This window comes from Sinocyclocheilus rhinocerous, unplaced genomic scaffold (genome assembly GCF_001515625.1).
Source record: "Sinocyclocheilus rhinocerous isolate Xijiao unplaced genomic scaffold, SAMN03320098_v1.1 scaffold708, whole genome shotgun sequence".
Taxonomy (NCBI): Eukaryota; Metazoa; Chordata; class Actinopteri; order Cypriniformes; family Cyprinidae; genus Sinocyclocheilus; species Sinocyclocheilus rhinocerous.
In genome coordinates, this window is record NW_015635523.1 from 91334 (window position 1) to 114927 (window position 23594).

The 23594-nt window shown below is 35.1% G+C and overlaps 1 protein-coding gene across 1 annotated transcript in view; it reads left to right on the plus strand.

The window, feature by feature from the left end:
• LOC107746983 (UV radiation resistance associated gene) overlaps positions 1-23594 on the plus strand; it is a 139392-nt gene that overhangs the window by 33535 nt on the left and 82263 nt on the right. The window contains exons 8-12 of the mRNA XM_016561350.1: positions 5065-5191; positions 10918-11002; positions 13778-13865; positions 14307-14367; positions 18932-19097. Of these exons, the coding sequence (XP_016416836.1) occupies positions 5065-5191; positions 10918-11002; positions 13778-13865; positions 14307-14367; positions 18932-19097 (527 nt within the window). The remainder of the gene's footprint in view (positions 1-5064; positions 5192-10917; positions 11003-13777; positions 13866-14306; positions 14368-18931; positions 19098-23594) is intronic.

Genomic DNA, 23594 nt, shown 5'->3' on the forward strand with positions numbered 1-23594 from the left:
TTTTTTTTTTAATCATTTCTCTACAAAAAAGCTTGCAACCAGTATTTTGAGCTGTTGCAAATTGCAATGTTGTTTTTGCAGGTGAGAATGAGTGTTCAGTATGCTGGTGCAAGTACCCTCAGTTTCAGACAGGAAGTCAGGGTACCCAGTCACTTAACACAAACAGCAGCAGTGTAGTAAATGGCCTTAGTGTTGTGTATCTTGTGTTACACAGATCCTCATAAATATGTCATTAGGTCCTCGGCTGGTTCTTGTATCCCCCTGTTTTGATGGATTTAGAGATCCCGAATCCCACTGCGTTATCCCTCCTCTACGTATCACCGTGGTCTTGTCACTAAAAAATCCTCTGTTTGTCTTTCCACACTCACTGTATCCTGCAGAAGAATGAAAAGTAAAAGGAAAACATATTTAGGATTTTTGGAGGTGGCAGTCAACAGCTGCAAAAACGTAGCTGTTCGGGGAGGTTTTCAAGTTGTGTTTGTAGTTAATGAACACTTCAAAAGTCTATCCTCTCCCAGTAGGCTGCAAATGCTCAGACATCTTCCACTCAGAATAACTATAATCACACACACATTACATTTTTTTCTCCTTCTCTCGAATTCTTCAGAACTCTGATCCAAACCGTAGTGTGCTGCCTTCATAGGCGGCGACTAATGGTCTAGCAACATTTGTTTTGTAGATGCCACTTGGTTTAATATTTTGATAATGTAATAACATTCATATTTATTTATTTATTTTTAAATAATTGTCTTTATAACTCTTGGCCTTTTATTCATGAGGCATCAGACTGCAAAGAGGAAAGAAGGCATGAGGAAGGATTGGAATTGGATTCAAATGTTTGGGGCAGTAAGATTTAATTATTTTATTATTTTCAATTCTTTTTATTTTATTGTTTCAAAATTAAAGGGATAGTTCCCCCAAAAATGAAAATTCTGTCATTAATTACTCACCCTCATGTCATTTCAAACCCGTAATACCTTCGTTCATCTTCGGAACACAAATTAAGATATTTTTGATGGAATCTGAGAGCTGTCTGACCCTGCATAGACAGCAACGCAACTGAAATGTTCCCAAGTCCAGAGACGTAGCAAGGAGATCGGTAAAATAAAAATGACATCAGGGGTTCAACCGTAATTTTACGAAGCTACGAGAATACTTTTTGTGCGCAAAAGAAAAAAAAAAACAGACTTTATTCTACAATTCGTCTCCTCCGCATCACCCTGTAGCGCCATTTTGGAGAATATCAGCTGGACGTAAACAATGTATGCTGTTCTGTGTCAGCTGTGTCACGCCGGATCTGTTTCCTACGTTGTTGTGATTCGATCTGAACGAAAACAGCGTAACCGTGTGACGCAGCTGACACAGAACAGCATACATTGTTTACGTCCAGCTGATATTCTCCAAAATGGCGCTACAGGGCTTACGGGTTTGAAACGACATGAGGGTGAGTAATTAATGACATAATTTTCATTTTTGTGTGAACTATCCCTTTAAGTATTTTATTCAACAATTAAGCACATTAAATTGATCAAAAGTTAATGTTACTAAAGGTTTCTGTTGCAAATAAATGCTGTTTCTTACTTCTTTCTTTCTGTTAATCAAAGAATCCTGAAAAAAAATGTATCACGGTTTCCACAAAAATATTAAGCAGTCTGACTGTTTTTTGACAACAATAAGAAATGTTTCTTTAGCTCCAAATCAACATATTAGAATAATTTCTGAAGGATCATGTGACACTGAACACTAGAGTAATGGCAGCTGGAAATTCGGCTTTCAATCACAGGAAAAAATTACATTTTAAAGTATATTAAAATAGAACACAGTTATTTTAAATTGTAATAATATTTCACAATATTACTGTTTTTACTGTATTTATGATCAAATAAATACAGCCTTGGGTGACTACTTTCAAAGACATTAAAAATCTTTCTGACCTCAAACATTTGAACATTAGTGGTAGTTTGTTTACAATAACCTTCATGACAGGAGCATCATATTCCTTCTTTAAAAATGGCTTTAACTAGCCTTAGGTGGTTAGTTGGTCTCCCATCCTTGGCTGGTTGGTTAGACTGATCTGTTTAGATGGTTTTAGTTGGATCTTAGGCACTTTTCAGTTGGGAAACCAACTATCTAACCAGCTAAACACCATTTTGTTCATACAAGGAGACCAGCTAGACCAACTTAAATGTACTTGAAATATGTTTTTAGGATAGAAATGTGTTGAAATGTACAACATCCTAGAATGACACCAGAAATTGTTTGAATGAGTGAGAATGAAAGACTCCTTGACTCACATTCGCCCTCTCAAACACTTGTGAGTGATAAAGACGCCAGTACTCGAGATGCCCATACCACACACACACTCCATCTGGCTTTGATGTTTAAGTGCTTAGTGTTTGTATAGTGGCAGCCTCTCCACCTGTTGAAATGCTGTTTTCTCAGAGGGTGAGATGTCCACAGGACCTTCTATTGATCTCCGCTGTCCTAGTATCTTGGTGGTCTGTCATTTTCTTTGGAGTTTTGCCGTTCTGTTTTCAAACTTTATTTACCATATGAGCCTTTTTGGTTCCAGTTTTTTTTTTTTTTGGTTGGCCAAAGCAAAGAATGAGTCACCTCACTTTTGTCCTCTCACTGTTGCTCGAACCCAAATGATTGTGACGTGAAATGAATTTGTGGAGAAGCGTATCTTACTAACAAACACGCGAAAGCACAGCAAACACAATACGGCATGCAATAATTCCAAGTTAATTTGTGTAACAGTATCCCACACAATTTCAATCCAAAGACTCTAAAAGCCTTCTGAAGCCTACATATGCTGGGAATATTATCACACGTCTTTCTTAGGTGGTTCGTCAAGTCTCTGTGAATGACTGTGAAGTCTCTTCCTTTCCAAAAATGAATTGGCAAGTTTCTGGACTTCTCTGCATGTCAAATTTCAGGATACATTTACACTAATAGCTGACACTCTCCCTCAATCACATAAGCGCTACCTGGACCGCACGAAAGGTCAGCGAGGGTCTGAAATTCCTGCAAAGTGTATCAGTTACTGCGCTTAATGAGCAAAAATCTGTTTTGAGTTTTCCCTCAGGTTTGAGGTTATGCGAAGATGATTACAGATCAGAGCGTTCACCACTGAAACAGCCATGTTGTCACTTCTCCCTGGCCTCAGGTCAGTTTTGAGCCTATTAGGGCACTTCAGGCAATCAATCAGCCCATGCACGCTCACCACACTGTACCGGTTATTGCTATGCTAATTGAATTATTCTGTACTTTCTCATTACTGGCGATTAGAGCAGACTGTGATTTTAGTGTGTGAGAGGATGTGTAAAGGTTTGTGGCTTTTAGTCCATGTGTGCTTGCTTTGAAGATAATCTATATGCTAGTGTACAACTAATCTTTGTATTTTTGTATTTAATTAGACACATTTTTGTTTAATCAAATGTTTTTTTAGAAGAGCTATTTATGTATATATGTATTTATTTATTTGCTAACTTTATTTAATTGTATTTTTTCACCTGACATTTGTTTTTGTTTTTATATTTATGGTATTTATGTTTTTTTAACAGCTGATATTGATATATTGTCCATTATTGGATATTTAATTGGGCATGTTAATTTCTGCCTATTTTTACATGTAGATTACCTTTACTAGGGGTTGACCGATATGTGTTTTTCAGGGCCGATACCGATTATTACAGATCAAGTAGACCAATAACCGATATTTTGAATCGATATATATGTCTGGTGAAAAATGAAAATTAAGAATAACAAGGGCTCTGACAAAAAACATTTTTTAAATGCTTTTAAATGATTTTATCGGCAAATCGGTTTTGAAAATGACTGATACGATAACCATAAAATGCTTGATATCGGCGCCAATAATCGGTTGATCCCATAACCTTTACTGTCATGTCTTTAAAAACATAATAATTGAATAACTACTAAATGTAATCTTAAGAATATCAAAATGAAAAACTTTCATAATTTTAATAATGTGATGCCTAAATTCAGATTTTATTTTTAAATTTTACATTTTACATTTTTTTTATTTTATTTTTGCACAAAGTAGTATACTATTTAAACATCAACAACGTTGTGAAAATTATTTTTTTCTTATCAGTATCAATCCATGTATCAATTTTGAAATGTTTAGCTATGTGTTAAATGTCATACGTCTGTCGTGCCAGTGCCGTTGATAGTAAACACGCAAGATCTAGGTCTTTTCCCACCGTATAAGGGCTCAAGCTATCTGAAGATAGAGGTGTTATCTCAATCTCTTTGATTGACACTTCCTCAGCTGCCAAGTGCAAGAATACAAGATCCAGTAGATCCTGGAGATTTCATTGCTATCACTTCCACTCCATTTCCCTAGCACCCTGTGGTGTGCACTTATGTCTCTGTATATAAAGACATCAAATTGATTTCCTTGCTGTGCGTTTTTGTAATTGCATCATGTTTGAGTGTTTATTTAATCTAAATATGTATCCACTGGACCCTGGAGGCCATGAGGATCAAACATTTGGAGATGCTCATCCGCCCTGCTCTGCATTAAACTCTGCAGTTCTGGTTATGATAGGGATCACCACCACCAATCATAGAGTTTAAAGACATAGTGAACTTTCCCTGTGTGTTATCTCTCCTCTCACTCTTTCTTTCTTCTCCTATCTGCTCTTGATCTCACTTTCACCCTCGTCAGATCACTGGTCCTCATTAGTGCACTTGGCTCACTAACAGTCCCGAAAGCCGCAGGGCTGTAGATGTAGATTAGATAGATCTGCTGTGGACTCATCTGTGCTGGGTGCTGGAGAAGCTGAGGGAAGATCTGGCACTGATGTCTGCTGTAATCTTCTTAAAAAATCATCCTTTGCTTTTATATTACATTAATGTGAATGTTTCTGGCATGTGCTTTCTTTCCAAAGTGTTTTACAGGGCAATGCAAAATATATATTATATTTGTGTCTGATATGACAAACACACACACACACGTATATATATTTGGAGTCAGTAAATTTTTTTTAATGTGTTGGAAATAATAATCCACCATTATGTTGTCTCTTTCCCCAGAAAAAAGAGAGAGAGTGTATGCAGCTACGTATCGGGATTCTGAGGTGTGAGTTGGAGAGACAGAGGAAGGCGCTGGGGAGAGAAATGGACCTGATGCAGAAAGAGAGAGTGCAGCTTGTAAAGAAAGGTAACCAAAATCCACAAACCATCCAAGTAATGAGAGATCTGTTCTACTTGGGTTAATAAAAGCATCATATGTATTCAAATGCTTTTTCTTCCTTTATACTATTATACATCAGTGGTTCATATCCCCACACATCTGCAATCAGGCAACATTCTCTTCCAAAACTGTGTGTCAGACTGAATGTGTTGGGAAACTCTTCATCTTATTTTTCACTGATGTAACTTCATGCGTGTTCCAGTACTTTGGAGGACCGTATAGAGTTCCATCTGCTAAAATGTATTTCCAGATTTAAAACGCCGGCTGTCCACATTCTCATGTAAATGTATTTCCATGCCTTGAATTGAGCAAGGCAGTTGTTTTACATCTAACCAGCCTTCAAGCAGAGTCCAGCACACAATATTTTTACTGTTCTCACTTAAACTGCAAAAAGTTGCAGGAAGCAACATAATTGCAGCCATTCAGAACATATTTGATGTTTAGTGATGTATTCAATCATTTGTGATATCATTCAAGTTGATATCTCTATCTACCAACCAACCAAAAACAAAAACAACAAAAAACAACAACTCAGTGACGTATAAAAAAACACAAACAGCATTGTAAGCATTTGTTTAGCAGGTGAGTGATTAGCAATAAAGATCATTTGCCATGTTTTACACACCTGTCGCAGCAAATGTTTGCCAAAAAGATTTTATGATCTTGTAATAATGTCAGGAATTTAGACTCAATGAATTGCCTAAATGCTATTGTTTACCATTAATCGTGTAGTTCGCCGTGTTCAAATGATGTCATCCTTTTGGAATCATGTTGGGAATCTGACATTCCATTGCACTTCTTTAGTGCTGTCAAACGATTAATTGTGATTAATCGCATCCAAAATAAATGTTTTTGTTTACATAATATATATATGTGTGTGCTGTGTATATTTATTATGTATATATAAATACACACACATGCATGCATATAGTTAGAAAATATGTTATGTTCATATATTAAATATATTTATATATAATATGAATTATATGAGTATAAATTAGTGCTGTCAAACGATTAATCGCAAATTAATCGCATCCAAAATAAAAGTTTTTGTTTACATAATATATGTATGTGTACGGTGTATATTTATTATGTATATATAAATACACACACATACAGTAAATATTTACATGTATTTACATGTAGATATTTATATTATATTTTATATTATATCTAAATATATTTAACATATAAACAACATATTTTAATTAAATATATACATGCATTTGTTTGTATTTATATATACATAATAAATGTACACAGTATACACGCATATATTATGTAAACAATTAATCATTTGACAGCACTAAAAATATATACATGGAAATACATGGAAATATTTTCAAAATATATACTGTATGTCTGTGTATTTATATATGCATAATAAATATACACAGTACACATATTTTATGTTAACAAAAACTTTTATTTTGGATGTGATTAATCGCGATTAATCGTTTTACAGCACTACACTTCTTTAAGAAGGAAGAGCATTTTATTTATCTTGTTAGAGCATTTTTTATTCTCTTTCAGAGATTTGAATTTGTGTGGTACTGCCCAATCAAATGACGTATACATTGCTTGTCATGACTGATTCGGGCAAATTTTTTGCTAAATATTATATACATGCCTATTTAAACCATGTTGTTAGTCATATTTTGTCATTTTCTATAATGATAAATCCTCTTGTAGCAAAATGGCACTTCTGGAGTTTTGTCCCGTCCAGACCACCACCACCCATGTTTGTTGTGATTTAGTGATCTCATTATTCTCTTCTGTTACTCTACACTGCTTCCATCAAAGATTCAGACTGTGCAGCCGGACATTGAACATACAGAGTTTATCCAAAGCTAAAGTTCCTTACCGCCCCATTCGTCACAGCGTCCTGCCATTCATGTTTGATTTCTGAATCCCGCTCTTTTTATTTGCCAAATGTTGTGCATGGGCGGGAGGTACGAAGAGGTGAGTTTGATTGATGTGGTGGCTGGTGTTTGACTAGAGGGTTGGGCTGCATACTGTGGGTTCATAAAGAATACATATACGCACGCTTGCACAACCATAATGATGGAGTGGCCTGGCACTTGCCTTCCCACAATGCATTGTGTTCATGACCTTCTAGTGTGTAGAAACAAACAACAGATTTGGGGTTCAGGGAAAGGTCTGTTCTAGATGGATGACGTCTGCCCAACAGCCTCTGTCGAGAGAAGCCTGTCCTGACTGGAGCTGAAGGGAGCTGACCCCCCGCTTCATTCATTCTGAGATTTATTGGTCTTCCTTCCTTCTTTCCTTCCTTCCTTCCTTCCGTCCGTCCGTCCGTCCGTCCGTCCGTCCGTGTTGATGTGTAAGGTTTATTCTATTTAGTGTTAACAGACAATGTATAAAAAATGTGTATTTGGTCTTCCCTTTCCCTTCTTTGCCAACATCTCCTCAATAAAAGATATTCAATGGGTTATTATTAGTAAAGAAAAGGGAGAAAAGCACTCTCTTCAGGGAGTGACATGAAAGAAACTAGAGATTCCAACTTCTTTCTTTCCCGTCATGTCCCTCTTATTTGAAGCCTGCCTTTCCCATTCTCGCTAACAAATGTCCCACACCTAAATTTCATTTAAACACTAATGGTCCTTTAAGCTGTTGTCAGTCACCACTTATTTGCTATGATACTAACCGGACCAGCACTCCTAGAAACAGCATGAAAGCCTCCTTCCAAAACTACCGTAGTTTATCCCACTTACAAAGGGAGATTGCCAGAAATTGCACAAAATGAGTTAAGTGTAACCACGTCTCCATCTCTGTTTAATGTACAAAGCTGTAGTCATGCGCTTTCGCACTCCCCCGCTGGTTCTGGTCACTGAGCGCTTCCTCGTTTCCATTGAAGCACAGAATAAAGCTTTGCAGGGTCAAGCTTTCTGTACCGTTTCCCTCGCTCTAATTTCTCGTCACGTCCGCTCACATGTTGTAAATTATGTCCGTAAAAGCGATTTGACGTTGTTATGATCGGTAGTTGCGCTCGGGACCATGGGCCTGTAAACATTTTATTTTCATCTTAAATTTTTCGTTAATGAGATCAATTGTTTCTGTGGAAGATAAAAGAAGATATTTTTAATATTGTCTCAATGGTTGTTTTTGACCTTACAAATAAAACCTCTGTTGTCCAGTGTTGTTTTGGTCCTCATTAACTTGGACTTTTTATGGATAAAAACAGCTGAAGCTTTCTTCAAAATGTCTTTTCGTGCTTCACAACTGAAAAAAGATAGAGGGTGAGTAAATGATGACAGAATTTATATTATTGGGTGAACAATCCCTTTAACCTCTGCTGTTGTTTCTCCAGAGCAAACGCAGATGACTTCTTGCCAGTAGTCTTTAAGAAAGGTGTAGGCGGCGAAGAGGAGGCCTTAACCTGGTGCTGACAACTCTGATGGCCGAGAGAGACGATATTACTAAAGCAGAGTTGTCATAGGGGATCGTTTAAAGAGAACAAGTAGAGAACAAAAGCATTTAGACCTTCCAGTCTATCTCTCTGCCTCTCGCCCTTTTTCTTTTTCCTGCTGTCTCATCCTAATGAGAGGTTCAAGGCTTTGCATATGGGATCGCTTTGCTTCAGCGACAATGATCTCTCTTCCAATTTCCCTGGTTCACACCTCCCATGTCTTCAGAAAGACAGCACCAGGGTCCAGGATATCCCGCCAAGGTTTGCTTTAGGACAGAGAGATCCCACAGAGCAGTAAAAGAGAAGAGAATGTGAGGCATATTATAAAGCAGACGCTCTCTGTTTTTACAAGTGTGGGTCAGAACAAAGCAATTTTGCCCCCTTTTTAAAAAAACTAACAAAAAACAGACAGTCTGCTTTGATTTTCTCTCTTTCCACACTCATCTTCCCTCATCTTCTTATTTTATGTAAGTGAAATGGAAAAGAACAGACAAGAATCAACTCTTTAAAGGAATTGTGAACCCAAAAATGAAAATTGTCGTCGTTTACGCTCCCTCATGATATTCCAAACCCGTATGACTTTCTTCCTTGGGAAAAAATGGTATTTTGAAGAATCTTCATGCAATCTTGACCACACACATATATATATATATATATATATATATATATATATGTATGTGTGTGTGTGTGTGTGTGTATTTGTGTGAATATATACTGTATGCACTGTATATTTATTGGTCCAAATACAGAGACCTGAGGCACACCACAATTTCAGCCTATCCTCCTTTTGATCTGTTTGTAGAGGGAATTTAAAACCTCCTCCTCTCTTCGTTTCTCACTTATTCATCTCTCTTGCTTTCTGTCTCTTTCTATCTTTTCCCTCTTCTGTGGATATTATGTCTGAAATAATGGACCACAACAGTATTGCATAGAAGTGGGGCTGACACATGAATTCCACAGCAGCTCACTCTCACACACACACATACACGCTCCTGGCTGATGCTTTGATCACATGAGGGTTATATGGCCAATTGGCCATGCAGGCTAGGTTGGGAAATGTCTTTTGAACGCCATCAACAAAACACTTAGAGCCAGTTAATCTGGGCAGAGTGTATCTCTTTCCAGCAATCAGATGGAGATTTACTGTTCTGTTTTCCTTGAATGTACACAAACATACTGGATTTCTGCACAGAGCAGCAGTTAGAGACAATATTATTTTGTACTTTTGTAATTTGGGGGTTTTAATATGCATTGTTTCTTTTGGAGCTTTGTTTCAAAGTGCGTGTTCAACTTCAGGAAATTGATTTTTATTACACATTTATCTAATACATTTATTTTTTCCCCTTTTCGTTATATATAGGTCACAGTATTTTATTTTAGATTTTTTTTCATTGTAGTTTTCCATGCCTTCATTTATTTTTTTCTACTTTCAAATACCTTTCATGTTTAGAATTCATTGTTTCATTGTTATTTATTGTTAATCGTAAAATAAAAAAAAGGAAAATAATCACTTTAAATGTAACTTTAATTTGAAAATCTGAAAAAATTAAATAAACACAAACCATTTTGAAATGTGTGTAAAAAAATATTTGACCAATCTTTATAAAAATTACAACATTCAGTTGTGGCATCATTTCCACCGCAACCAACAATTTTGCCCCCAATAACATTTTAACAAAATTGAGTGTAGTCGATTAGTTTACCATGATTGTGATGAAATACAAACATTTTTGATAAATATTACTTGTAAATAAGAATATTTTAATTGTATTTTTTAAAAGTTCACAAGGTCAGAGTAGTTCAAGAAAGTTCATAGTTCAAGAAACACCCATAAATGTACTCAAGTACAATAACAGTTTACCAGAGTATTTAAGATTGTGGAGTTTCACAATTTCATCATTAAATTCTGTCAGACTTTTTGTAATCTAAGCATGTCTTATCCTGCTCCATTATCCAAATTTCAAGTCAGGAGTGTTTTGATTATATGGTCTCGTCTTTTTATTATAATGCTGAGCCGTTATATTTATGTAAAAAAACCCTGCAAGCATTTTTTGAATCTCAATTAGTTTTATGTTGCCCTGTAGAGGAAATGTTTTTATAATGATGAAAGACTTATGTTTTAAGACGGTACAATTTAATAGACTGCCATCAAAATGAGACACACCTACTCACCTGTACAAACACACATGAGACTACCTGTTCATTCACCTCATTCCCGTCTTTTCTCTCTCTTTTATTCTCTCCACCTGTCTGTTCATCTCCCTAGAGGAGGCGTCGTCTACCAAGCATCAGGGTCTGGAGTCTGAGCGCAAGTCTTTGACGGAGTTACAGAAGGAATGCACTGCCAAAAGGTGAGTGATTGGCAACCTGCAATTATCCGTCCCTCTCTTTTCTCTTTTTCATCCCTCGTTCTCTACCCTCCAGTCCAGTGGTCTGACATCTGTCAGACATTACTGTGATGGGCCGCAGAATCTGGTACTCCTTCGTTCTGTCGTTTTTTTGGGAGCGCTTTGGGAGATTAGACGGTCAGCTCAAGCAGACTGAGGGCATGCTGGATATATTTGTGTTTTCCCACCCACTCGAATTGCATCGTGTGACAATAAGCAGATTATGTTGTGCCAGCGCTGATGGGTTTGACACGACCCAAAGGGTCACACACAGTGGGTTGACCTCTGAAATAATGCTTTTGTACGACTGGTGGTGTTCCTCAAACTCTTGTTTGAAGCACAGATGTCAGGCCTCGGGTAATGCTGCAATAAACATTGCTATCATTTATGTTATTTTTGTCCATTTTGCCTTTTTAAAAACATTTTTGAATAAATATCAGTAGTCAGAAGGGGGAAATGGGATCAGGAAATCATATAATCTAGTCTTGAACTATCATCACCCACATGATCACCAAGGCTTATGTGTCAAGCACTCACTTTCACTGACCACTCCATCAACAACTGATTTTCTTTATATGATTATATATATTTTTTATATATTTTATATTATACAAATATAATATTTATTATATTTATTCATATATTTGTTATGTTTATGTAATATATTTGTTTATATTAGCCAACAATTTGGAATAATTAAATTGCATCCTTGCTGAATACAAATATTAATTAATTAAATTTTTTTACTTACCCCAAACTTTTAAATGATAGTGTATCATGGTTTCCACAAAAATACGAAGAAGCACGACTGTTTTCAACATTAATAATAATAGAAATGTGCTTCTTGAGCAGCAAATCAGCATATTATAATGATTTCTGAAGGATCATGTGACACTGAAGACTGGAGTAATGCTGCTGAAAATTCAGCTTTGCCATCATAGGAATAAATTACATTTTGAAATATATTCAAATAGAAAAGAGTTATTTTAAGCTGTAATAATATTTCACAATATTTCAATTTTTACTGTATGTTTTCAGTATTTTTCGGTATTTTATTTGATAAAAAAAAAGCAGCATTGGTGAGCATTAGAGATTTCTTAAAAAACTTTAATTTACTTAAAAAAAAAAAAAAAGTCTTAATTATTCCGAACTTTTGACCGGTAGTTTATTTATTATAAAATATAAATACAACTTTAAATTCATTCCTCTTAAAAGTATTGCCACTACCGTCACACACATTCAGACAGATGTCTCTGGGCGCTGATTTGCATCTCATGCTGTTTTTGGCACATTGGAGACCCACTTCCAGTAAAGACAGATCAAGTTATGTTCACAGTTTAACAGTGGTTGGATAGAAATGTTTTGACCGGATTTTGGGTGGTGTAGAGCAGGCCTGGTGAACCCACATGTAAGCTATAGTCCAGTAAGGATACCTCATCATTACCTCCTTCCTGCCTCTTTTTCATGGCTGTAAATGAATACCACATTATCCTCTATCATTACTCTTCATCTTTCTCCTCAAGTCACAGACCCAGTAGCTGAAAGCTGAACATGAAAAGTAAACATTTTTTCAACCCATTGCACCTCACCTAGACAGGTCTTGGTTTTTAGCTTTGCCCGTCCCCAGCCTCCCCCCGTCCTGAGGTAATGGTGTGTCCCCTTCTTGACAGATGTGTCCTGATTAGGGTTGGCTGTACCACTGGAGGATGGGGTCAGAGTGAAGGAAGTTCATTGTAATTTGGCAGTTATGATAATTGAGTAGTTCTTACCATTACTAGAGAGATGATTCAGAGCATCATTAGCGAAGTGAACTTCCTAAAGCTAATATAAACATTGCAATTAATACTTCTCTTTCCTCTTCTTTTTCTTTTTTCCCTCTTTCTTCATGTCATTTGGACTCCCTGTTATTTCCTGTCTTGTGACTGACAACTGCTAGTTATACAGTAGCCCCAACAAGTATTTAGACAATTTTGGACACTAAAACGTGTGTGAATTTCTTTTTATTAGAGAAATATAAATATCAATAAATATCCATATGACATCTGCACACAAATGCTGCTAGAGCTAGAGCTACTGTTTTTAACCAGTTGTTCACAATTTAGTTTTTAGTGGATGTACGAACACAGGTTTTCTAGAATAATATATTTACACAGGTGTATTAATTTTATATAATAATAATAATCATCATCCTCATTTGTTTTAAATTATTATTATTAATAATAATAATAACAACAGTTATTAATGTCGTTTAACTTTTATTATTATTAATTATTAATAAGTTATTTATTAATTTATTATTATTATTATTATAAATTTATTGCAATAAAAATAAAACATTAAATAAAAATGAAGATAAATGATGATAATAATAACAACTATATTATAACAGCAATATAATATTATTTATTAGATTAGTATTAATTAAAAATATTTAATGTATTTCTTAAATATGATTAATTATTTAATGAAAATATTACAATTAATTATTAATATACTACAACACTAATAATATATTAATATGTATCAACTTAGAAATAAATAAAGATTAATATTAATAATAATAATAATAAATGATGTAAATAATATTGTAACAGAACTTATATAAAGTATTAGCAATATCATATCATATAGAAATAAAGAGTAATTTATTATTTTTATTTTAATGATAAAAATAATTTAGATTTTTGTTTACACTTAATTTGAATATATGGTGAAGTTCTTCTGTTTGTTCTTCAACAGAGAGCTGTTTCTAAAATCCAACGCCCAGCTCACCTTCCGCTGTCGTCAGCTTATATCAGAGCTGTCCTACATTTATCCCATTGATGTGGTGAGTGTTTAACTCCACACACAAACAACATCACACTCAAACACGCTCAACAGAAACACTCATAGTGCAGCTTCCTGTCTGTCTTGTTTTATCCTGATGACTGGAGCGTGTGGCTTGCTGGAAATGTTAGAGGTCAGGGTCTTTGCAGACTCTGGTGTTACTGGCTGTTAACAAGTTTTGGTTTCCCACCATCTCAGTATGACCTAGAACTGCTGTTCAGTGCGTATATTGACTGGCACCCGCAGAGTCCCGCTGTCAGTCAAATCAGTTTACAGAATAAAGCCACTGAAAATGAGCAGAAAACCACATTCAGACCAAACTATCCTCTGCCAAGCTTTCTCAGTTGTTGCTTAAAGGATTTGATTAATCGGCTGTTCATGCTGTTTCCAGAATGCTGTGCCTCACAACTGCCTTTCTGTTGTTTTCTTGTTCTCTTTGCAGAACAATCAGAATGATTATGTGATTTGTGGTGTCAAACTGCCCAATTCGGAAGACTTTCAAGGTAAGTTTGGAGTTTGGCAATTAAATATACACAATGAACATTCCTGTTGTTCAAGTGGTGACAGACTGATTTATTAATTAACCAATGAATTGATCAATATTTGCTTTCTCTTGAGTCAGTCCAAATATCTAGTCAGCTTGACAAAAAAATTCTCATTTTCTGTTCTCTAATATAGTGTTGTGAAATCCTTCACACTAAATATTAAACTTCTGTAATTCATCCTGCACTGTTTGTTCTTTGGACATGTATAAAGTGGCAAATCATACAACATTTTAAAATATATTTTATTTGGATTTATTTTTCTAAGTATTCTAAGCAGAAGGAGGGATCTGAACCAGTGTTTTTTTTTAGTATTGTTAAAATAATACAGTACTTTTTATTAATATTTTTAATTCGTTATTTTTGTATTTTCCATTTTTGTTTTAAATTTAAAGTTTTAATAATTTTGTTTGTTTTTGTCATTTTTATTATGTGTTGTCATTTTTTGTGTTTTTAAGAAATGACTATATAATTTTTAATATATATTTATATGATATATTCAAATATATATTATAATATTTATTTGTATTTCAGTTTTCGTTATTATAGTACATCATATTGAAATAATGTATTGTATTATGTATTTTTTACACACACACACACACACACACACACACACACACACACACACACACACAGTATATATTGTGTGTGTGTATATATTAGGGCTTGCATAGACTAGTCGAGTGATCGACTACTTCAACCACTAGTCTGCTCTGTCAGAAACAATCAACTACTGGAGCATGCATTAACCGTAATGCATGCACAGAGTTTGCAAGTACTACGTGAATTTTAAGATTACAATATTGCGTGTAGCTGTTACTTTCTGACTTTCTCTATGTTGCATGTAAAATTAAAATATGTAATGTAATAATTAGGGGTATGCCCGAAGCCGAATACCTTATTCGGAATGGCACGGATAATGGCTTCAAAAACGAATAACGGATAAGGAATAATTCTGCCTGAATATTCGGCTGAGGCTGGCACAGTCTGGTGTTTGCTAGATAACAGTTGAGCCAGGGGATCAGCGCAATAACAGGTGAGCCAGGGGATCAGCGTAATATTATACATAGACCTCTAAAGTCACGCAATAATGCGTGTGTGAAGTGAATGAATGTAAACTTTATGAATGAACAGAGCGCATATTAAACACAGCATTGCTGTTGCCTCTCCGTGCACCTCAGAAATCAAAGCTTGGCAAGAGTAATATCAACTAAAATAATACACCATACACGTTCTATTATTTGTGTATATTTAAAAGGCAATGATTTAAACCTTAAGCTACGATATGATACACGAATGAATGGAATAAGCACAGCGCGCTCACCAATCAAACAGCCGCGTTGTGCATCTCAGTCTCTCAAAAACCAAACCAGCTCTCTCTCAATAGTAGGCTAATAATCATCTAAGATACAGATACATTTACTACTAGGCCTACATGTTCACTTTATCTATTGCTGGTTTGCGTGGCACACGCACATTTGTTTAGTGAAGTAAAAAAAAAAGACTCGCTTAAAGAATGCGTAATGAAAATGTGCGCCTTGAATTAATTCAGTCGTGTTCACATGATCACTAAACGTTTGTCATGACATCTCTCTGCTTGTATGATACATTTATTTTTAGAAATTAATAATTATTTTAGTTTTAACACGGCATATTTGTTCAGTGATAAAAAAAGATAGTCATAACGGTCTTATCAAGTAACTGTACGAAGTTCCACCTGGTTTTATCCGAATACAGATACGAATAATTTTGTGATTGTTACAGATACAAATACAGATGTAAATACTGGCTGTTACATGAAAAATAAATGTAAATGTATGTATATGTATGTATGTGTGTGTGTGTGTGTGTGTGTGTGTTTGTGTAAATGTTTTATTTTTTTTCAAGTTAACATTTATTTTATTTCAAGTAACAATGTTTTTTTTACGGTTTTAGTTAACCTGAGCTGATGAATCAGTTGATATTTGGCCATTTTAAAATGAAAATGGTGCCCGTTTGGCTCCAAAATGTTGCTCATATCAGTCAAATATTGCACATTTGTTACATTTCAGTTTTTTTTTTTTGAGTGAATTTTCATAAACTTTTCATTAAATTTCAGCAAACTGTTCATTTTGATGTCATTAAATTGTATTCAATACATGTGTCACACATACCGTATATGTCTGCATAAAAAAGTCGGAAATATTTACTCCAGATTTCTCCGTATTGGTAACTGTGAATTTCCACCATCACCCTCTGAATTAAATCAGAATGAGATACAGCAAATCTAAACTCATCTGGAGAGGAGCTCTTGAATCCCCAGTCAGTTCTGCTTCACTGGCTGCAATTCCCTTGATTTCTGGCTTTCTTCAGTCTGGCTGTGGATCACAGGCTCCAGGCCATCAATCAATCATCCTCCTCTGTTCTGATCAATGGAGCCCTGTGTCCACGGAACCCTTCAGCTTGTGGTTACGAGTGAGATCACTCTAGTCAGTTATTCACACAGCAAGAACCGTGGTCGGACCTTCTGACTTCTCGCATTATATAAGAGAAAAGGATTTTATTAGGGCATTCATCTCCCAGTACTATAGTTAGGCTTTTGGGGTTTTTAATAAGGAGAATGAATTGTGTGTGATGGGTACAAGTGATGTCCTTTGTTGTACTGGCTGTGGGGAGAGTTATTCATCTCATTTCCCATGAGTCCTTTAGGCAGCACTGTATGTGTCGCAGGGAATCAGGTTTGGCCTTTTTCAGGCAGGAGAGGCATGACTTCAAAAGAACAGAGGTTAATGGAAGCCAGGTTGAACCTCGCACTCAACGACACGCATTCACATACATGCATATGCAGTCTTTCACATATGTGGCTATTGCTTGGCACAGTTTCTCATGCATTTTGAAAGCACGGCAACTCTTATGCATATACAACTTATTATACTAAATAAATCTCACATAGCTTTCCATAAGTGATATGGTCTGTGTCCACAGCTTATTTTCTTCATTTGGAAATATGTGGCTGTTCTAGCCTGGAAACCTTCTGTAAGCTGAAATGTAGTGAGTACAATGAAGCATGTGTAGTTGTAGGGATGTCTGGGAAATGTAGTTTGGATGCATGTTCATGAAAAGTGTGGTTTTTATGGCTACTTTTAAGAGGAAAAAAAAAAGCTTTTTGCATTCTTTTTTTCACAACCCATAATAACCAGTTGACCTGTTTTCCTTCCAGTTGCTCAGCAACCAAATATTTTTTGTTTGGCATTTGGGCTTTTTGTTTGAATTTGCTAGAAATGCCCTGAAAGGTTGCCGTTCAGACAGTAATGGGGCCATCAGAGTGATTTAGATTGCATATAATTATTTAGGAAATGCACACGTCGGAGTGTGATTATACATATTTAACGACTGAACACTAGCATTAGCCGATCCTTGTTTTTTTAGAGTAGCTTTAAAGTAGCCTCTGGTGATGCCTTTGACCCCATCAGGAAAGGGCATCGCTGGGGTGAACTGAAGTTTTGCATGGTATTAGGTTATTATGCGGCTCCTTATAACTCAAAGGCCCTAAGGAGACTCAACAAAATGAATGGCCTTCATCAGCTTCCATCAACTTAACAAATGGCCTCTGATTTATAACCTCAGATTGGAGTGAATTAACTTCAATTGTTGTGACTCATCCTTTAAAACAGAACGTACAAATCTTGACCTCAAATGAAATTGAGGTTGTAGGCTTGTATAAATAATGAAGAACCATTTTGTATTAAGAATATTTTTGCATTGTGACATTTAGTGTTCTCTTAAACAAACAGGTTTGTTAAATAATAAATTACAGAAATGATTGTGTTATATAAATATAATTTATTTAGACACTATTATTAATAGTATTTATAATTATTCTAACATGTTATTAAAATATTATTATTAAAATATTTGAATATTCAGTATTGTAATTATTTGCTTTAAGAGTTTGTGTGTTCTGTTTTATGTATTTTATTATATAAAATATATCACTTATTAGAGACTGTATTATTATTATGTATAATTATGTTAATAAAATATTTTTAGCATTCAGCATTGTAGTTTTTGCTTTAATGAATCAATGTTTTGTTTTTTGTGTATTTTATTATTAAAAAAAATCTATAATGAGAATGAATTTTGTAATAAATATAACTTATCAGACACTATATTATTAATATTATTTATAAAGTACTATTTAAGCTGTAATTAAATAATGTATTTTGTTTTATGTATTTTATTATAAATATAAATTTCTATAATGAGAATGAACTGTTATAATGCAGAGGCATTACAGTAATGTGAACATTGGGTTGGAAATGTGATTGTCAGGAAAACAATGTCACAATGCAAAAAAAATTAATAAAATGATGATCCTAAAAATAGGATTCATTTTTTTTTTTTTTTTATATATTTCTATCCTTTTTGATTTTCGGTGGTTAAATGTGACCCAGACCTTTCTTCGAGATTCACCTGTCTTATTTGAGTTTTATTTTCTCTTATTTGAACTTTTTTTTCCTGTGTTTTCCTCTGTTTGCTGCAGCAAAGGATGATGGGAGTGTTGCGGTGGCTCTGGGTTATACGGCACACCTGGTGCTGATGATATCGAGCTTCCTGCAGATTCCGCTCAGGTATCCAGTCATCCACAAGGGTTCCCGCTCATCCATCAAAGACACCATCACTGACAAACTCACAGAGAAGGAGAGAGAGTAAGAATGATTTTCAGATTCTTTAAGTTTTATTGCTTAGTAATTAATTCAACTACATTTTTCATAGCTCTGTATCACAGAAATTATTTTTTTATTATTATTAATAGTTGACAGTAGAAAAGCAACAAAAGCAAACCAATTGATTTATCTTATGCATTACGCTCTAAAAACTTTCTTCCTTTAACACATGAATATTTATGCATCTTTTTGCATTTGTGGTTTATGTGTGTGTAATTTGTCCACCTGTCTGGTTCAATATGCGTGTTCAGGGGTGGTTTAAGGCCTTTCTTGGATTAAGCGCTACTTAAACGCCACGGGGTTCTGACTTTCATGTGCCCACCTCGCCTCCCTTTCATCCATTCCTCTTTAACTCTCTTTTCTTTCATCTTTTTATCTCATCCTCCCTCTCAGTAGATTACCACGTCTGCTGCAGCATGGGAGATGAATAACTAGATAAATAGAAAGAGGGTCTCACTGGTGTCTTAAAGGCACAATATGTAAGATTTTTTTATTAAAATATCCAAAAACCACTAGAACAGTTTTATATATTTTGCTGACTTGTGTACTTACATTATCCCAAATGTTTCGAAGAATGTTAAAATCCAGAGGAAATAAGTCATTTTAACTAGTGACACGGACCGTGTCCATAGTGTCATTGTGTCGCCTGCCAATGACGTCATAACCCCTTGATTTCCGGTTTTGTTTTGTAGAAAACATGGAAACACCAAAGACGCTTTAATATGCTATGCATTTTATTAGACAGGTGACGAGTAGAATTATAACACAACGTTCAAATGTATCTAGTATGATAAAACAACGCTGCTTACTTTCGCTGCTTTCCGGAAGGAGCGGAAGCGGTCGACTGTGGCATAATAAAAGCTCCGCTGCTTTCGAGCCGTGTGTCGCGCTCGTTCAGCGGCCTCGTTTTGCTTCAGCGGCTTTTCGCCTCGCTCTGCTTCATACTACGACGTTAATAAATCTTTAATACATTAGCTCATCCATGAACATGATTTCTGCCCGAGGCCCATCGGATTGCATCGGCTGTGGGGATGAAGACCACAACTCCCACGATTCCACACTCAGTCACAAAAAATTACATATTGTGCCTTTAAGTTTGTGTTTGAGCATTTTTGTGTATCTTACTAATTGACATTTTATCAAAGCTGCATAACTTCATGATTGAGATATTAGCAGATTTATTGCATTTTTTATGTTTTTTTTTTGTAAAGTTCTAATTATTTTTGTCTTGTTTATTTATTTATTTTAATTTTGGCCTTTTTTGTCAGTTTTATATGGAAGCCCATTTCAGCCACGAAATAAAGAATTGGTTTTTGTGTATCTTACTAATTGACATTTTATCAAAGCTGCATAACTTCATGATTGAGATGTTAGCAGATTTACAGCGTTTATTAATTTATTGCATTTTTTATGTTTTTTTTTTGTAAAGTTCTAATTATTTTTTTCTTGTTTATTTATTTATTTCAATTTTGGCCTTTTTTGTCAGTTTTATATGGAAGCCCATTTCAGCCACGAAATAAATAATTGCTACCATTTTATCTCATAATTCTGAATTTTTTTCTCATAATTCTGAGAAAAACGTCAGAATTGCGAGATATAAACTCAGAAGTTTACATTTCAAATCTGACTTTTTTCCACCAGAATTCTGAGTTTACATCTTGCATTTTTTCATGCCACAAAATTAAAAAGGTAATCGTGGCTTTTTATCTCAAAATTCTAACTTTTTTTTGTTTATATGTCGCAATTTTCTGACTTTTCTTCTCAGAATTGGCAGTTATCAACTTGCAGTTGTGATTTAATCTCGCTATGCTGACTTTTTCATTTATATATTGCAGATTCTTTCCTCAGAATTGCGAGAAAAAAGCCTGAATTGTGAGATATAAACTCAGAATTGTGAGGAAAAAGTCGCAAGTACCTTTTTATATATTTTTTTTATTCCGTGGCAGAAATGGGCTTCCATTCTTTTGTTAATGGTAAAGAGAGATTTTTTTTTTCCTAAATCATACTTTTTTTTAATGAAATTTTTGTAAACCTCTGAGTTACAGGTGCATTGTTGTTATTTGGCGACAGCAATATTAAGTGCACTACTACTTCTAAGGTTCATTCTATTCCTCCAAATCTGTTTGTAAACAAGTTTTAACCTTTGCCATCCATTCTGTGTCTATGTTTATAGCTCTAGCGGCTAGAGTAACATTTCATCATCTAATGGAATTCTTTCACAACTCTTGAAACCACCACGTTTGCCTCGTGTGCCATGAATGCAGTTATTTACCCTAATCTTCATAGTTTCATGTTAAATTGCATCCTCAGGGTGTGATGTTGCCCTACCGTGTGTTAAGATGCATGTAATTTGACTTTTTGTGTGCATACTATGCTGTGTTTGCCATGGAGACGGATGCACACTCTTCGGGCTTGGCCTGTGGGGTCCGAAGACCCTGACATTTTAATGGCAGAATGTGTGGGCACTGCAATTACAGCACCGGCTACCTCATTCAAATTATTGTTTTTCTGTGTTTTGGTGCCGTAACTAAGCAGAAGCGATCCAAGAAACGAGGCTGCTGGTGTGTGCTGATTACATGTCTGCGGTGCACATGCCCAGAGAGGTATCACATTCCTGCATTCCGCACATGGCAAAAAGCCCCTTAATGAAACTCGCAATAAAATTGGATTGTTATAATCAGATGGGCCCCCTTTTGAATGACGGGGTCGAGATGCCTTTCTCCGCTTTGATGTAGGATTAATGGCTGATTTCAACAGCTTATAAATGAGGAGGATGAAGATGGAGAGGTAAGAGAGATGGGGGCTGAAAGAAAGATCCTGGATTGTGCCAGCTCTTCCCCTCGTGCTGTGTGATGGCTTGATCACTCTGCAGCTAGGGATGGGCACAAGTGCTCGGAAATGACTCATAATAAAAAAACATAATATTTGCATGCCTTGATTGATTTTTCAACATGTATTGTGAATTTTTTTTTTTTACGATGGCGTTTGGCAGATATTTTTATCCATGCATTCAATGTACAGTTTTTATCAGTTCATGCATTCCTTGGAAACCAAAGCCATGGTGTCGGCATTACTAGCACCATGTTCTATTTTTTGTGCCACAGGAAAATTGTGGTTTGATTGGGACACTCTTAAAAAAACAGGTGGTGTGATGCACTGAAATAAACGAGATGAATGAGATGCAATGTACCACTAAAGATGTCCGTCTAATAATTATAGTAATAATAAATGTATTAAATAATATTAATATACACTACTGTTTAAAAATTTTGGTCTGTAGGATTTTTAAAAAGAAACGTATACTTTTATTCAGCATGGATGCATTAAATTGATCAAAAATTACAATAAAGACATTTATAATGTTACAAAAGATTTCTGTTTCAAATAAATGCTCTTCTTTTTTTAACTTACCGTTCTTCAAAGAATCCTGAAAAAAATTGCATGGTTTCCACAGAAATATTAAGCATAACAACTGTTTTCAACATTGATAATCGTAATAATATATCAGCATATTAGAATGATTTTATTGAAGGATCTTGTGGCACTAGAGACTGGAGTAATGCTGTTGAAAATTCAGCTTTGCCATCACAGGAATAAATTACATTTAAAAATATATTAAAATAGAAAACAAATGTTATAATAAATTAATAATATTTCACAATAGTACTGTTTTTATTGTATTTTTGATCAAATAAATGCAACCTTGGTGAGCATAAAAGACTTCTTTAAAAAAAAAAAAAAAATCTTACCGACCCCAGACTTTTGAACTGTACTGTACATTGAAGCGGATAATATCTTAAACTTTTAGATTATTGTTTTTGATTATGCAATTTAGCATGTATTTAAATCCATCTAACTTCGGGTGTTTGCATTAAACTACACATCATTTTATAATAAATGCAACTATCTAAAAGCTAGTTTGAAAGCAGCTTGAGCTACTGTTAAACTACTGTAAAATGTATTTCAATCCAAATATTCTGTCATAATTTACATAACCTCACTTTGTTGAAAACTTTTATGACAATTTTCAAAGTATCTTGTGTGTTCCGCACAAGAAAAAAGTCAGGTTTGGAATACGATTACTGCATTTTCATTTCTGGCTGAACTATCCGTGTAAATTATTAGCGTCACTACGTTAAGTGACGCTTAGCTACTCCTCAGCTCTTTTACATAGACAAAATAGTTTTAAAAAAAGATAATAGTATGTGATTCATCTGTCGAGTCTTCCAGCAGTAGAAATGACCACATCCCTAGCTGCGGCTGGCTCAGATTAGGCCTTGAACATTTCTGATTCTCAGTTATGACTAGTGCAGACGTCCCCCACCAAGTGTCCCGATTTGTTGCGTTCCGCATTGATGTCTAGATCTCTAGATGTTCTGCAATTTTCAGCCGCATGTATGTAACTCAATAGGCCGTCTTTCTGCAGAGCACCAGTGAAGGACAAGCCTTTACAAGGTTCACAGACAGTACATTCGGCCG